The sequence below is a fragment of the Bos grunniens genome, chromosome 18, assembly GCF_055505025.1.
Source record: "Bos grunniens cultivar Pamir isolate PY7600 chromosome 18, Bosgru_T2T1.0, whole genome shotgun sequence".
Lineage (NCBI taxonomy): Eukaryota > Metazoa > Chordata > Mammalia > Artiodactyla > Bovidae > Bos > Bos grunniens.
The window spans coordinates 11,024,434-11,040,822 of NC_141182.1; the positions used below are offsets into that span (position 1 = coordinate 11,024,434).

At 43.5% G+C, this 16,389-nt stretch overlaps 1 protein-coding gene across 2 annotated transcripts in view; it reads left to right on the forward strand.

The window, feature by feature from the left end:
• USP10 (ubiquitin specific peptidase 10) overlaps window positions 1–16,389 on the forward strand; it is a 63,200-nt gene that overhangs the window by 20,327 nt on the left and 26,484 nt on the right. For both annotated transcript variants that reach the window (XM_086350176.1, XM_086350177.1), the window contains exons 2-3: window positions 9,187–9,255; window positions 13,884–13,944. In XM_086350176.1, the coding sequence (XP_086206302.1) occupies window positions 9,187–9,255; window positions 13,884–13,944 (130 nt within the window). The remainder of the gene's footprint in view (window positions 1–9,186; window positions 9,256–13,883; window positions 13,945–16,389) is intronic.

The window sequence follows — 16,389 nt, forward strand, 5'->3', positions numbered from 1 at the left end:
GCCTTTCCTTCTCCTCACCTCTCCTGGGCTGAGGCTGTGTCTTTGCTTTTCCTTTAGCAGGAACACTGGTATTTCCAGTTTGGCCTGTGCCTTTCGCAGGCTGTACAGCCCTAGGCCCTAGAGGGCCTTCTGGAGTCTGCTCTGGCAACTCAGAGTGCCGCGCCCTGGCGCTGGGCTGCAGTGAAGTGTCTTGCATCCATCCTGGCTGTGCTGAGCGCTTGCCCCTTTTCCTGATGTGTTTCTTGTGCATATATTTTTCATGTCCTCTCTAGAAAGGATCACAAAATCAGACGGGAACAGTAGGAGTTCTGAAGGCCTGAGCTGGGGTCAGTGGAAGGGAGGTGAAGTGGAGCTTTATTCTGATTGAGAGGACCCCTCCACCCCCAAGCCCCTTCCCAGAGAGGGGACGGGGCAGCCCAGCACCCTGTGCTGTGTCCCGACCCCCGTGGCCTTCCTGCCCACCCCCCCCCCCCCCACAACTGGGAGCAGAGCGTCTGTGGTTGCTCTCTTGTTCCTCCTCTTGACTCCAGTATTCATTCAACTCTGGTGGGCCTGGCTTAAACCTCAGGGATCTGCCTCACTTGATGACGATGCCAACATTTCTGTAGTGCTCTGTGGTCCACGGAGGGCTCGCAGTGCCCGTTGCCTGGGTGCCTAGGCGTGCCGGCCCCTGCAGGCTTGGCAGGGATGGGGAAAGTGGGGTTGCACTTCCTCCCCTTGCCAGCCTCACAGTTGTGAGTTTCAGCTGTGAGTTTCAGCTCTCCCTGCTCCTGCAAGACAAACAAATGCATGTGGCCAGTGCCATTTTCTTCCTAGATTGTAAATCCTGTGAAATCAGGCACTGACTCATTCTTATCTTGTTTTTTTTTAAACCAAAACTTACCGTATTTTTCTTTAAAAACAGACTTTAAAATATATTTATTAATTCTTCAGAGGAAGGAAAATGTTTCACACAAATATAAGAAGAGGGTAGGTAAAAATTTTCCTCACAGCTGAGTGTTTTCAGTTTTAGTTTAAAAACAACCCCAGCAAGCTCTTTATTTGGGAATAATTTTAAATTTATAAAAATTGCAGAAGTACAAAGAGCCCCCATTTGATTTTTTATTCATATTGACTGGTTAGGGTTGAACCTCACTTAATCATTGGGGTGTGTTTAAGTTCTCTCCTTCTTTATACAGATACCTGTACAAACTCACAAACACACGAAAATACAGACACATTTTCTCTTACCCTTTGAGGTTTGAGGGTGAGTTACATGGACTGGGACCCTTTAGCCTTCTTGTCTGCTTGAATGTATATTTCCCATGAATATTCTCTTAAAGTAACCGCAGTTGGATAGCTATCACTTCCATATGTTGACATGGACGCAGTATCTTTTTCTAATCCACTGTTTGTATTCTGGACTTGTCAGTTGACCCTATGCTCTCCTTTAATAGCATTTCCTCTCCAGGGGAGGATCCAGGATAGGGTCAGATGTTGCATTTAGTTGTACTGTCTCTTTAGCTTCCTGCCATCTTGAACTTTTCCACAGCCTTTTCTGACATTGAGTTTTTGGAAGAGCACAACCCTGCCCCTGCTTTTTGGTAACATTCTTCATTTTGCCAGACATTTAAAACAGTTTGTGATTGAAAATTAGGAAGACTTTTGGGGATGGTGAGACTGGAACATTTTAATGGAAGCTGGCTGCCCTGAATTTCTGGGATAAACTCTTTGATGTCACAAGACTTGAGATGCTTCAGTCAGATATATAAAACTTTAGTCAGATATAGTTTTAGTTAAACAGTTGTCACTAAAATTCAGGGCAGTGTAATTTATGCAGTCACTGGGGTTTGCAGTTGAATAAATACTTGGGTTTTTCTATGCTTTTGTAGTTTTAACTTCATAATTTAACTTTTCTTCCTAATTTATTTAAGCTAAATTCTCCTTTACAACAATACTTCTATTTGCCTTTTTAGAACAGTGTGGATAAAAAACACTTCTTCATAGTGATGCTTCCTGTGATTATTTGTAACTGATGTAGATGATTTTGAAAAGCACTCAAATGATAGCCTCCAAATTTATGTGGGGTATTATATTTTATTATATCACTTCCCTTCAGTGTTTTTGAGTGGTTACAAAAGAGACATTAGTTTCTCTGCCCATGAAAGAAATACTTACTGTTTTTTCACATGTATTGTGATGGCAAGAAATTGTCTTTTATTCTGATGTCTCCCTTACTTGAGACTTGAGTGACTTCGTGCAACTCAGATTGGGACTTGGCGCTAGCCTCTTAGCAGCCCCTTCTGTAAGCTCAGTCACAAAACTGTTCTTTAGATTGTTGCCAGTGTTAACTACTTACTTTCAAAAACTTCTGCATTTTAAGGATTGAAAATAGATCCGATTAGGGCAGAGAATGTGATTCATGTGTATTTTTATGGAGTTGTTTATTGATATATGTGAGCTGGTGTTAAGGGGATTATGTTAAAGTTCAGAGCAGCTCTGGCTAGCCATTTGTCAGGTGTTAAATGATACCTCAGCATTGCATAGTTGATAGTTAGCAGTTGCTTATGGTGTCATTTTTGGATTAAATGTTTTCATCAAGTCCTGATCTGTTTTCAAGGAGATCATGAAACATAGGTGCAAACACAGCTTCTGGAAAATGGGTATATGAATAGTTGTACAGTGATTTGATAACACTGACTTTACAGTTAATCTTTTGAGTAAAGTATTTTTGCATGGTTCAGAACTAAGAACTCTGAAAAGATATATCCTTCTCTGTTCCACGACCTCCACTGACTGTCCCTCCCTCCAATATCTATTGCTTTTTAAAAATCAGTTTTTGCCTATGCTGGGTCTTTGTTGCTGTGTGCGGACTTTTCTCTAGTTGCAGTGAGCAGGCTCTAGAGTGCTGGCTCAGTAGTTGTGATGTCTGAGCTTAGTTGCTTCTCGGCATGTGGAATCTTCCTGGGCCGGGGATTGAACTTGTGTCTCCTGCGTTGGTGGGCGGACTTCTCACCACCAAGCTACCAGGTTAATCCTGGTATTGATCTGTCTTTGGTTGGTGGTTTAGTCGTGAAGTCATATCTGACTCTTTGTGACCCCATGGATTGTAGCCTGCCAGGCTCCTCTGTCCATGGAATTTTCCTGACAAGAACATTTACTTCTCCAAGGGATCTTCCTGATCCGGGGATTGAACCTGAGTCTCCTGCATTGCTGACGAATTCTTTACCACCGAGCCACCAGGGAAGCCCCTGTCTTTATGCAAATACAAATCAGTATTTCTATTTTCCTGCCTCCCACCCCCCCCTTTTTTTTTAACCCAAAGAATGTTTTCTTGTAACAGTGTTGGAGATTACTCGCTGTACATGCTCCTTCCATCTGGAAGGCTGCACCAGCAGCTCTTAGTCCCCAGTGGAGGGGCAGAGTTCTAACCCAGGACCGCCGGGGAATCTTCCTGCCCTTCCTGTTGCCCTCACCAGTGAGTTTTGTAATCAGGTTAAAGATGTGGATCTGTGGAGAAATTATTGACATGAAGTTGTAATGAGAAAGCACACTTAAAATCTGTAGCAGATTTTTCCAAATAATCCTTTAAAAACAAAGATTTGAGTAAAATCGAAAATAATAGGAGAAAAAGTCTTTCCCTGGAGTCTAAGCACTTACTCGCCTTCTGCAGTGGCCCACACTCTGTCTGTGGAGTGTGCTTCTCTCTGGATCTGAATAAATCCACTTCTTACCTATCACTTTGTCTCTCACTGAATTCTTTCTGTGATGAGACATCAAGAATGCGAGCTTCATTAGATCCTGAAACCAGCTAAACCATCCCCAGCTTGTCATCAACACTGTTGCAGACGTCTTCGTGCTGTTTCTTTGAGACAACTTTTGGGCATTAACAGCTGGTTGGGAAACTCCCTTGGGAGGGACAGCATCTAAAATCAAGGATTTTAGATCATCTTTTCCTACGAGAACTCCAAAATTAGAACTTGCTGCTGAACAACCATCAACAGGAGAATATTGGATCCCACCAAAAAAACATAACCCACATCCAAGGGCAAAGGAGAATCCCTGGCAAGACGGTAGGAAGGGCGAAATTGTGTTTAGAATCAAACTCCATACCTGCCAGAGACGCTCGGAGGGCTCGAACAAAACCTTGTGCACTCCAGAAGACCCCACAGAGACTGAGCCAGACCGGCCTTGAGTGTTTGGGTGTCTCTTGTGGAGGTATGGGTCATCAGTGGCCTGCCGCAGGGGCAGGGGCTCTGGGTGCAGCAGTCCTGGGTGTGGCAGAACGGCAACCTCCCTACAAGAGGTTGCCATTAACCCTACCTTAGAGCTGTTGAGCACACGACCCACAAACTGCAGAACAGTTATACCAAATAAGTTCTCGTACTGTTAAGAAGTTCTGGGACCCACAACAGATTTCTTAACCTGGGGATTTGGCAAAGGGATTGAGAATCCCCAGGGAATTTCACTTTGGAGGCCAGTGGGATTTGACTACAGAACTTAAACAGGACTAGGGAAAAAGACTCTTGGAGGGCAAGATAAAACCTTGTGTGCAACAGGACCCAGGAGAAAGGAGCAGTGACCCCATAAGAGACTGACCCAGACTTGCCTGTGAGTATCCAGGAATCTCCAGAGGTGAGGTGTTGGTTGGGGGCAAACAACAGGGAGGGAACACAGCCCCACCCATCAACAGAAAAATGGATTAAAGATTTACTGAGCATGCATCGGAACAAGACCCAATTTCCCCCACAGTCAGTCTCTCCCATCAGGAAGTTTCCATAAGCCTCTTATCCTTATCCCTCAGATGGCAGACAGAATGAAAGCCACAATCACAGAAAACTAACCAAACTGATCACATGGACCACAGCATTGTCTAACTCTACGAAACTATGAGCCGAGCCGTGTAGGGCCACCCAAGACAGATGGATCATGGTGGAGAGTTCTGATAAAATGTGGTCCACTGGAGAAGGGAATGGCAAACCACTTCAGTATTCTTGCCTTGAGAACCCCATGAACAGTATGAAAAGGCAAAAAGGTACAACACTGAAAGATGTCTCCAGATCGGTAGATGCCCAATATGCTACTAGAAAAGAGTGGAGAAATAACACCAGAAAGAATGAAGAGGCAGAGCCAAAATGAAAACAGCGCCGTATTGTGGATGTGACTGGTGATGGAAGTGAAGTCCGATGGTGTAAACAACAGTGTTGCATAGGAACCTGGAATGTTAGGTCCATGAATCAAGGTAAATTGAAGGTGGTCAAACAGGAGATGGCAAGAGTGAACATTGACATTTTAGGAATCAGAAAACTAAAATGGACTGGAATGGGTGAATTTAACTCTGATGACCATAATCTACTACTGTGCGCAGGAATCCCTTAGAAGAAATGGAGTAGCCATTGTAGTCAACAAGAGGGTCTGAAATGCAGTCAGTACTTGGGTACAATCTCAAAAATGACAGAATGATCTCTGTTTCTAAGGCAAGCCATTCAATATCACAGTAATCCAAGTAATCCCTACTAATGCTGAAGAAGCTGAAGTTGAATGGTTCTATGAAGACCTACAAGACCTTCTAGAACGAACACCCAAAAAAGATGTCCTTTTCATTATAGGGGACTGGAATGCCAAAGTAGGAAGTGAAGAGATACCTGGAGTAACAGGCAAATTTGACCTTGGAGTACAAAATGAAACTGGGCAAAGTTTTGCCAAGAGAATGCACTGGTCATAGCAAACACCCTCTTCCCAACAATTCAAGAGAAGATTACACATGGACATCACCAGATGGTCAACACTGAAATCAGATTGATTATATTCTTTGCAGCCAGAGATGTAGACACTATACAGTCAGCAAAAACAAAACCAGGAGCTGACCGTGGCTCAGATCATGAACTCCTTATTGCCAAATTCAGACTTAAATTGAAGAAAGTAGGGAAAGCCAGTAGACCATTCAGGTATGACCTAAGTCAAATCCCTTACCATTATACAGGAAGTGACAGATAGATTCAAGGGATTAGATCTGATAGACAGAGTGCCTGAAGAACTGCGGACAGTTTATGACACTGTACAGGAGGCAGTGATCAAGACCATCCCCAAGAAAAAGACATGCAAAAAGGCAAAATGGTTGAGGAGGCCTTACAAATAGCTGAGAAAAGAGACCCGAAAGGCAAAGGAGAAAAGGAAACATATACCCGTTTGAATGCAGAGTTCTTCAAGAATAGCAAGGAGAGATAAGAAACCCTTACTCAGTGATCAGTGCAAAGAAATAGAGGAAAAAAATAGAATGGGAAACACTAGAGATCTCTTTAAGAAAATTAGAGATACCAAGGGAACATTTCATGCACAGATGGGCACAATAAAGGACAGAAATGGTATGGACCTAACAGAAGCAGAAGGTGTTAAGAGGAGGTGGCAAGAACACACAGAACTACTATACAGAAAAGATCTTCATGACCCAGATAATCATGATGGTGTGATCACTCACCTAGAGCCAGACATCCTGGAATGTGATGTCAAGTGGGCCTTAGGAAGCATCACTACAAACAAAGCTTGTGGAGATTGTAATGGGAATTCCAGTTGAGCTATTTCAAATCCTAAAAGACGATGCTGTGAAAGTGCCGCACTCAATATGTCAACAAATTTGGAAAACTCATCAATGGCTACAGGACTGGAAAAGGTCAATTTTCATTCCAATCCCAAAGAAAGGCAACCCCAAAGAATGCTCAAACTACCGCACAGTTGCACTCATCTCACACGCTAGCAAACTAATGCTCAAAATTCTCCAAGCCAGGTTTCAACAGTATGTGAACCATGAACTTCCAGATGTTCAAGCTGGTTTTAGAAAAGGCAGAGGAACCAGAGATCAAATTGCCAACATCTGCTGGATTGTCAAAAAAGCAAGAGAGTTCCAGAAAAACATCTACCTCTGCTTTATTGACTATGCCAAAGCCTTTGACTGTGTGGATCACAACAAACTGTGGAAAATTCTTAAAGAGATGGGAATACCAGACCACCTTAACTGTCTCCTGAGAAATCTGTATGCAGGTCAAGAAGCAACAGTTAGAACTGGACATGGAACAACAGACTGGTTCCAAATAGGAAAAGGAGTACGTCAAGGTTGTATATTGTTACCCTGCTTATTTAACTGACATGTAGAGTACATCATGAAATGCCAGGCTGGATGAAGCACAAGCTGGAATCAAGATTGCCAGGAGAAATATCAGTAACCTCAGATATGCAGATAACACCACCCTTATGGCAGAAAGCGAAGAAAAACTAAAGAGCCTCTTGAGGGTGAAAAAGTTGGCTTAAAGCTCAACATTCAGAAAACTAAGATCATGGCATCTGGTCCCATCACTTCATGGCAAATAGATGGGAAAACAGTGGAAACAGAGAGACGTTATTTTCTTGGGCTCCAAAATCACTGCAGATGGTGATGGCAGCCGTGAAATTAAAAGACGCTTGCTCCTAGGAAGAAAAGTTATGATCAACCTAGATAGCATATTCGCAGAAGGCAATGGCAACCCACTCCAGTACTCTTACTGGAAAATCCCATGGACGGAGGAGCCTGGTAGGCTGCAGTCCATGGGGTCGCTAAGAGTCAGACACGACTGAGCAACTGAACTGGAGCGTGCTCATAATTGACCATGAGGTTTGTTCCAGCAGACTGGTAGAAGGCTTGCTGGATCACGGTTCCTTCCCTTCCTCTTCACTGACAAGATTTTGTTGAATCATTTGAAATTTTAGTTCTCTTACTGGATTGACCAATTTCTGTTTTTTTTAAATACTTGTAGAAAGTGTACATAGAAGTGTGATTTCAAAGAGTATTTCATTTATTTTTATCTTTCCAAGAGAAATCCAGCCTGAAGAGAAAAACTTAGCAATCCTATAAGAACGTTCACTTCTTATCCTAATGTGTCTTCCCCACATCGTGAATTAAAGTAGCCGCTTAGAAGGTAAAGTGGTTCTCTTCTATGTGGACAGCATTCCTGTTGTTGGTATTAAATAAAGCAACATGAGTCTTCATGTTTGCGTTGGGCTTCACGTCTGCAGTGTGGATCATCTTTTGGATCCTACTTGTTTGTTACTGCTGTTGTATCCCTTGAATGCATTTTCTGGAATTCTTAAGCAGCCCACCTCCACTCATCCCAAGTGTGTATGAGAGTCAAGAATTATTTTGCCTTTTGCACTTGAGTAGTAAACTATAGAATAGAATTCTATGAAAACAAAAAGAGACGCTTTTTTTCTTGGAACTTTCAAAGCATTGCTGTCTTGCTGTATTGATTTTGGTTCTTTAAGATCTTCTGTTGAGTTTGTAAATTTAGTAATTTAAATTTAATAATCCTTTGATTTCTTTGAATACTTCCTTGTTCTCTCCTTTTTTTTTCTTGACATTCTGCTTATTTTACCTGCTAGAATTTCAGGATACAGATTAGAATTTTAACTTCTTTTCTGTATCCTGTGTTTTGTTTACACAGATTCATTTTCCCCTGTTTTAATAGTAACCCTCTTTATTGCTGTTTATTTTTTGCCTCTCATGTCCTTTGATTTTTTTGTTGTCCATTCATATTCAAGAACTGAAATCATTAATATTTTGGTGGATGTCCTTATAGCTTGTGGCCTTGTAAGTCTGATGCTTCACTTAGGGTGATGCTTTAGAGAGTCATTGATTAGTAGATCATCATGTTCATGTATCATGTCCACCTGTTGATACACATTTGGATTCTTTTCAGTTTCTGGTGGTTATGAATGAGTACAGATGCTGTAAACTTCAGCATACAGGTTTTTTTTTTTGTTTTTGTGGACATTGTTCTTCATTTCTCTTTGGTAAGTGCTTAGGAGTAGGCTTGCTGGGTTGTGTGGTAAGTAAACTTTATAAGGAACTGCCGAACTCTTTTTTTTTTTCTGAGTTGCTGTGCCTTTCTGCATCTCTAGTTGCTTCACATCCTTGCTGGCAGTTGGTATTGTCTGGAACGTTTTCTCCCATCATAAGGTCCATCATTTTGATTTTCTTCCGTAAAACCCTAAGGTTTTATCTAGACTTACAGACCTCTCTGCAGTGGGGCTGTGAAGGAGCTCCAGACAGCACTGTGTTTCCTGGAGAGGGTCTTGGGGGGTCCTGGCGGATTCTTTATAGGGTCCATGTAACACTGTTTTCTGAAACTGTGTGATTTGTGTATTTTATGTGATCTGTGATTCTTTTTTTTTTCCCAGTATATTTTTGGAGATTTTAGCCCTGATGAATTCAATCAGTTCTTTGTGACTCCTCGTGCTTCAGTTGAGGTAAGACAATTTTGTTTTATTGAGTGCATGCATAAATTTAATTGATGGTTATGTTTTAGATCGGGTTTTTTTTTATGCCTTTTAATTAGGAATTCCAATGTACAGAAAAGTGAGGAGCCTAACATGAAAAAATGACTGGACCCACCCATTGGATTTGATTACTGTTAACATTTTGCTATACTTGTAAATAGCAAAACGTTACAGAGACAGTTGAAGCTTCCGTTGTATCCTCGCATTCGCCCTATTCCCCAGAAATACTGAAACTCTGCCAAAAATGCACAGTACGTTTTGTTTCCTGGCTGTGATTTTCACCTCTTACTGTGCATGTATATATTGTTTGTTGTTTTGTGCGGTTAGAAATGTCTCATCAGGGGCTTCCCCAGGGGCTCAGTAGTAAAGAATCTACCTGCAATTCAGGAGATGTGGGTTTGATCCCTGGGTCAGGAAGATTCCCCTGGAGAAGGAAATGGCAACCCACTCTAGTATTCTTGCCTGAGAAATCCCATGGACAGAGGAGCCTGGTGGGCCATGGTTCATGGGGTCGCAGAAGAGACCTGCCTTGTGACTAAAGAACAAAAACAAAGTCGTTTCATGCTGTATTCATCATTTTGCAGTTTGTTTATTTTAAGCTAAATATTCTTTAGATTTATTTGGATATTTTGTTCTTCTTTGATTTTAATTGTTAAATCTTATTTTTTTGGCTGTGTCCTATGGATCTTAGTTCCCTGAGCAGGGAATTCCCTGCCAGGAAATTCCCCATTCATTGTGAAATATTGGACTTAGCTGTTTCCATGCTGAGGGGGCTGTCTAGGTCTTCAGCTTTTCCATTAGTACAGAAGTGTGGCAGTGATCATATTTTGTCATGTCTCCTCATGCTCCTCTGTGGATTTCTCCAAGAAGTATTCCTAGGAATGGAATTTTGGCGCCCTGCAAGGAATAAGCATCTTTAGTGCATCTGCTTTCTAAGTGGTTTTAACAGTCTGCATTCCTGTCACTAGTGCATGAGAGTTTTTGTTGTTGTTGTTCAGTCACGTCATACTGTTTGCGACCCCACGGACTGCAGCACACCAGGCTTCCCTGTCCCTTACCATCTCCTGAAGTTTGCCCAAGTTCATGTCCATTGCATTGGTGATGCCATCCAGCCACTCACCCTCTAATGCCCTCTTCTCCTTCTGCCCTTGATCTTTCCCAGCATCAGGGACTTTTCTACTTTTCTATTGAATCAGCTGTTGTCATCAGATGACCAAAATACTGGAGCTTCAACTTCAGCATCAGTCCTTCCAACCAGTATTCAGGGTTGATTTTCCTTAAGATTGAGCGGTTTGATCTCCTTGCTGTCCAAGGGACTTTTAGGATCTTCTCTTCTCCAGCACCACAGTTTGAAGGCATCAGTTCTTTGGTGTTCTGCCTGCTTTATGGTCCAGCTCTCACAACTCTACATGACCGCTGGGAAGACCATAGCCATAACTATATGGATCTTTTAGATCCCATTAAAAAGAAAAATTTTTGATAATTCCCAGTATGCTGTGCTCAGATGTTCCAATTGTGTCCAGCTTTTTTTGACCCCAAGGACTGTAGCCTGCTAGGCTCCTCTGTCCATGAGATCTCCCAGGCAAGAATACTGGAGTGGGCTGCCATTTCCTTCTCCAGAGAATCTTCTCAACCCAGGGATCAAACCTGCGTCTCTTGTATTGACACTTGGATTCTTTACCACTAGTGTCTCCTGGAAAGCCCCATTCTCAGTATGCTGCTAAGTCGCTTCAGTCGTGTCCGACTCTGTGCGACCCCATAGAAGGCAGCCCACCAGGCTCCCCCGTCCCTGGGATTCTCCAGGCAAGAATACTGGAGTGGGTTGCCATTTCATTCTCCAATGCATGAAAGTAAAAAGTGTCCGACTCTTAGCGACCCCAGGACTGCAGCCTACTAGGCTCCTCCATCCATGGGATTTTCCAGGCAAGAGTACTAGAGTGGGGTGCCATTGCCTTCTCTGGTTCTTCTTCTTCTCAGTATAGACATACTTAAAATTTTTGCTAATCTAATGGAGTAAGTGGATTTTTGTCGTTTTAATTTACGTCTCCCAGATTACAAACATTTGAGCACCATTACATTACTTTCATATGTCCATTGGCAGTGTAGATTTCTGTTTCTGTTAATTACCTGTTCTATATCTTTTGTCCATATTTTTACCAAATGGCTTGTCTTTTTCTTATTGATTTATAGGGTTAATAATCTTTTGGAGTACATTTTAAAGTTTTAGTGTCTTGTAATTTTTTTCCTCATAGTTTGTGGATTTTTTAAATATTTTTTAAGAAATTTTTTCCTTCCCTGACGTCATAAAGACATTTAAAAAGTTTTTAAAGTTTTTGTTTTCACTTTGGTATGTAATAAAACTTGAGATTGTGGTGTTGAGTGTGTGTGTGTATGGGTGGGGATCTAACCCCTTACCCCATAGCAGTAGCAAAAAAGATTTAAAAATACTACCTTCTTACTATTGAAGGTCCTGAGTATTGACCTCACAATATGGTAGCACTGTTTCCAGAGTAAGTTGGTTTGATTTTGTATCTAATACAAATAAATTTTAGCTTTTTCTGTTGCTCAGTTTCCTTTTGTGTGTGAGATTATATATTTTTGCTTAAAAAATTCTTTGTTCTTATAAGTAACTATATAGTTAAAGAGAGAACTTTGAACAATTCTTGCAGTTTTATTCTGCTGCATTTTTATTATACCCAGTTCCCACAAAGGGGTTTCTTAGAGGTGGTGGAGGTTTGCTGTGTAACAGGCACCATATGCAGTGTATAGAGTGAAAAAAAAATACACACGTTTTCTGTGCCTGAACTCATTCTGGCATTCTAGTAATTCCCAGTTATGGTCTTACCAGGTTAGTAAACCAAAGTAAGTGTTTTAAACACACTTAACAGAAAACAGCAGTATTGCCCTGGGGCATGCCAGGGGCTCTGTTTTCAGATCCTGGCTCTCCTACTCCCTAGATTCTAAGTACAGTGTGATTTCAAAAAACAAGACTTTGAGTGCCTTACAAGTTAGATTTTATCACCAGGGGGCACCCGAGTGTCATCAGTGGAATAAAGGCTGTGTCAGGGAGTTTGCTGTCTTCTGTGACTGCAGAGGGATGTCATCCTGATTTGTGGCTTCCCCAGACACACTGTTTTGCTCCGTGTGTCCATGCCAGTGATAAAGGCTGGGGCACTGGATGGGAGCATTGGAGTCGTGTGTGGAATGGTCTTGCACTTCAGGCTCAAGTGCAGCCCACCTGGGCACACAGTGCTCTGCCGTGATGAATGCTGGAGTGCCCCTGTCTGGTGTAAGTATGCACTGCTAAGTCCAGAAAGTGGTCAGTTCCTTTTGTTTTCTTGGGCTTCTCCGGTGGCTCAGACCGTGAAGAATCTGCTGGCAGTGCAGGAGACCGTGGTTCGATCCCTTGGTCGGGAAGATCCTCTGGAGAAGGAAATGGTTACCCACTCCAGTATTCTTGCCTGGAGAATCCCCATGGACAGAGGAGCCTAGCAGGCTACCGTCCACGGGGTCACTAAGAGTGAGACACGACTGAGCGACTAACAGTTTTGTTTTCTTAGCTTCTTATTTGTCATTAATTCTCTCAGGAGAGTACTTGGAGTGATAAGCTTTTATATCTGAGACTGTTGCATTGACTCACTAAGAGTTAATAGGAAATCAGCTGAAGTAGTAGTTCTGAGACAGTTGTGGGCGTGAGAGTCTCCTGGGTGCCTCTGAACATGCCAAGCCCGGGACCCCATCCAGGCACCCCAGGGTGTTGTACTGTTTCTGCTGTAGTGTGCAGGCTTTGAGAAGTGCTGTGGTAGAAGCCGTGTTAGGCTGGAATCCTTTTGTTCTTTGCTTCCTGCTTCAGATAGCAATTATCTGTCCACTTACCTTACCCCTTTCCATTCTAAACTTTCTCATTTCAAACACAGCCATTTGAAACATTCCAGCTCATAAGTATTATGGAATAGCTAGGAGGGAAAAAAATTGGCATATTCATGATACCTTCCTGCATTTTGCAGAGAGCCCAGGCACTGACCATTTTGCTGTCTCTCTTCCAAACAAGGAATGTGGTTGCCAGCTGTTAATCCAGTTGTTTAAGGCACCCTGTTAAAAGAGAGCTGTGATTCTCAGGCTCTTCTTTCCCAGCTGCTTTGTTCACTGTCCCCAGGCTTGGTTCCTGCCTATGGCTGAGTGGACTTGTAGTGATGGTGAGCAACGTGTGCAGATGGTCACGAAGACTCTGTACTGGTCAATGGACAGAGACAAGCGTTTATAGTATTTGATGTGTACTCTGCAACTCCTGTGAAACAGAGGGTGTGTCGTGAGCCTTTTGTAGCTGATTGACATGTCCGTTGGAGCCCATTTTTTATTTTTTACCTCATTTTTGGATCTATTTAATAACAATCAGTGTTGGAAAGCTTTCTGATGGTGTTTTAATATGAAGATGTTTAATCTTACTCTTTCCCCATCTGTGTTATTTTGTTAAAAATAGTGTTATGAAAAGTTGCATGGATAAATAGCCTTTTAATGAGGGTTGCTTTAATGAAATAGCATGTGTTGAACTTTAACAGTTTGTTGAGTTAAACTCTGTTTTCCACTTCCCTGGGCAGCTTCCTCCATACGGCGGGACAGTTCTGTGTGGCGCACAGGCTGCTGATGACCTCCCCGATGGTAAGCACGCGCCGTGGGTGCAGTCTTCCTTCCTTTCCCTTTCAGCTTGATGTTTTTGCTGTAAACTCGAGTAGCTTTAATCACCAAACCACTTTGGCTAATGAATTAAAGTTTATTCTGTGCTTCAGAGTATCAGACCTCCAAGGTGAGTTTTGGAAATAATTGCTCATTTCTGTTTGTTTCGTAAGGATCCTCTGGCACAGGTGTACCCTTCACAGCCAAGGCTCTCTGTGCGGGTTCCGGAGTGGGCTGTCTGTTGAGTGCACCGGCTGTTGGGCCCAGAACTGGCACGTCTCTGAGTACGTGCTTTCCACCCGGCTCAGTGGCAGCTCGTTTCTCTTGTCCTGAGTTTGCGGTTATGTCCACGCCTGTTATCAGGGCTCTTGGGAATTCAGGTGATCTCTTCACCTCCTGTCCTGACTGAGTAGCTGGCTGGCTGTGTCCCAGACACTGAGCTGATCACTGGAGGTGATGCTTACTGAGTTGCAGCCCTCTCATATATGTTACAGTGTCACTAACAGTAGGGTCCTCTCATCTTGCTGGCTGCCATTGCACGTGTCAAACCTGTCTAGACTGCTTTTCAGTTTGCATCATGCTCAAGGTCCTCATTGGCCTTGGAGAAGCTGGAAGCTGAACCTTTTCTTTGAGAGCAGTGATTTGGTTCCCTGTTTCTATAGCATTGTCAGAAAGGGTTTTATTATAATTTAGATTTAAATATAAACCTTGCAGAGACCATGTAAACTTTTCATCTGCAGACAAATGAGAAAATGATTTTATCTAAAATTATTAGCAGCTTTATAAGAAACATAAGGTAGAGAACTTATGATGACTTAGGATGAGGATAAAATAAGAGATGCCAGAGGGACCCAGACACCCTTGCCAGGCCTCCCAGCCTCTGGAGCCCCCTTGTCGTCTGTGGGTTGAGGTGCTCCCTGACTTCCAGTACTTGGCACATAGCCGCTGTGCCGCCGGTGTTTGCTCGGGCTCCAGATGTCTCGCTGTCTTACCTGTTGTCAGAGCCCTGGTCCAAGTCGTGCCTTACCATCCTTCCAGGGGCTTCGGCTGCAGATGAAGGCTCCGCCTCCCTCTCAGACCCCCAGTGTCGCAGCGCCTCTCCTCTCTGCTCCACTCCCTCCTCCTCACTCTCACCATGTCCCCCACCCCCTCCAGGCTGGCATCCCTGCTCAGTTACGCGTCTTGGCTCTTTTTCTCCGTTCTTCCCCCTCTCCTCTCAAGTCCATCTTTTAATCTGCCAAAAACACAGCTGCTCACACTGAGAGAGGCCAGCTCAAAGGCCCCTGTTCCCCAAGGCCTCTTCTGTCCTGTTCTGTTGTTTTTATTTCTCCTACAGTGCCAGCTCACTGTCCAGTAGTCAGTGAATCTGCCTCCCTGTTTAGGCTGAGTTCAGCTGTGGGCGCTCATCCATTTCTGTGTGCAGCAGCTGCACAGTACAGTGTCTGCAGTGTTGTAAACCCTCAGGATGGTTTTGGATGAGCGCTTTAGAGTGATTTGTTCCGGCACTTCCCACCACAGCCGGCTCCTCACACTCTAGGTGGGGGCCCCTAATGTGGCCTTTTTAAGTTAGTCCCCAAAGCTGGAAGCAGCCTTGCCCCTCCTTCCCTCCCATCCCCTCCCCCATCCAGTTATCCTGCCAGCTCCTCTGACCTCTCTGTAGTTTCTGATCCAGATAGATCTCTTTGTGTGTGTGTTGAGGAGCATTCTATTTTTAAATTTTATTCATTTTTTTTTAAATTCATTCTTATTTGAAGGATAATTACAATATTGGGTTGGTTTCTGCCATATATCAACACGAACCTCCTTCACACCTCTCATCCCATCCCACCCCTCTAGGTTGTCACAGGGCCCCAGTTTGAGCTCCCTGAGTCATACAACAAATTCTTGGAAAGCTGTAGAGGCTTTATCTCACCCACCCTCTGCTTCCATCATTCCATCATTCTTTGATGTCTGTCTTCCTATAGATGTAATCCCCTGAGGCAGGGACCTTGCCTTACTAATCTCTGTACCCCTCCCCCTTGATAATAAACACTTTGCACATGGCTGAGAGCTCCATGATTATTGACTTGACTCACTATGAACTGATTGGAGAAGTCAGCTGAGGAAGCCACTTAAGCAGTGGTTCTCAAATGGACGTGGCCATGAGCATCTCCTGGGTGCCTCTGAGCATCTCAGACTTCAGGACCCCATCCGGGCACCCCAGGCTACTGCACTGTGAGTGCTGCAGTGCACGGGCTTTGAGAGTGCTGTGTTAGGGTGTGATTGTTGGTTTGAGCTAATTTTCCTTCCCCTAACAAATCCCCTGCCTGATGATCCAAGTGCTCATGAGCTTGCAGGCCTTCCATCACTTTTCCAGCCCGACAGGTTGGGCCTTGTCCTGACTTCTCTGCCCTGGAGTGCAGTGCATGGTGTGTCCACAACCCGTGTTCC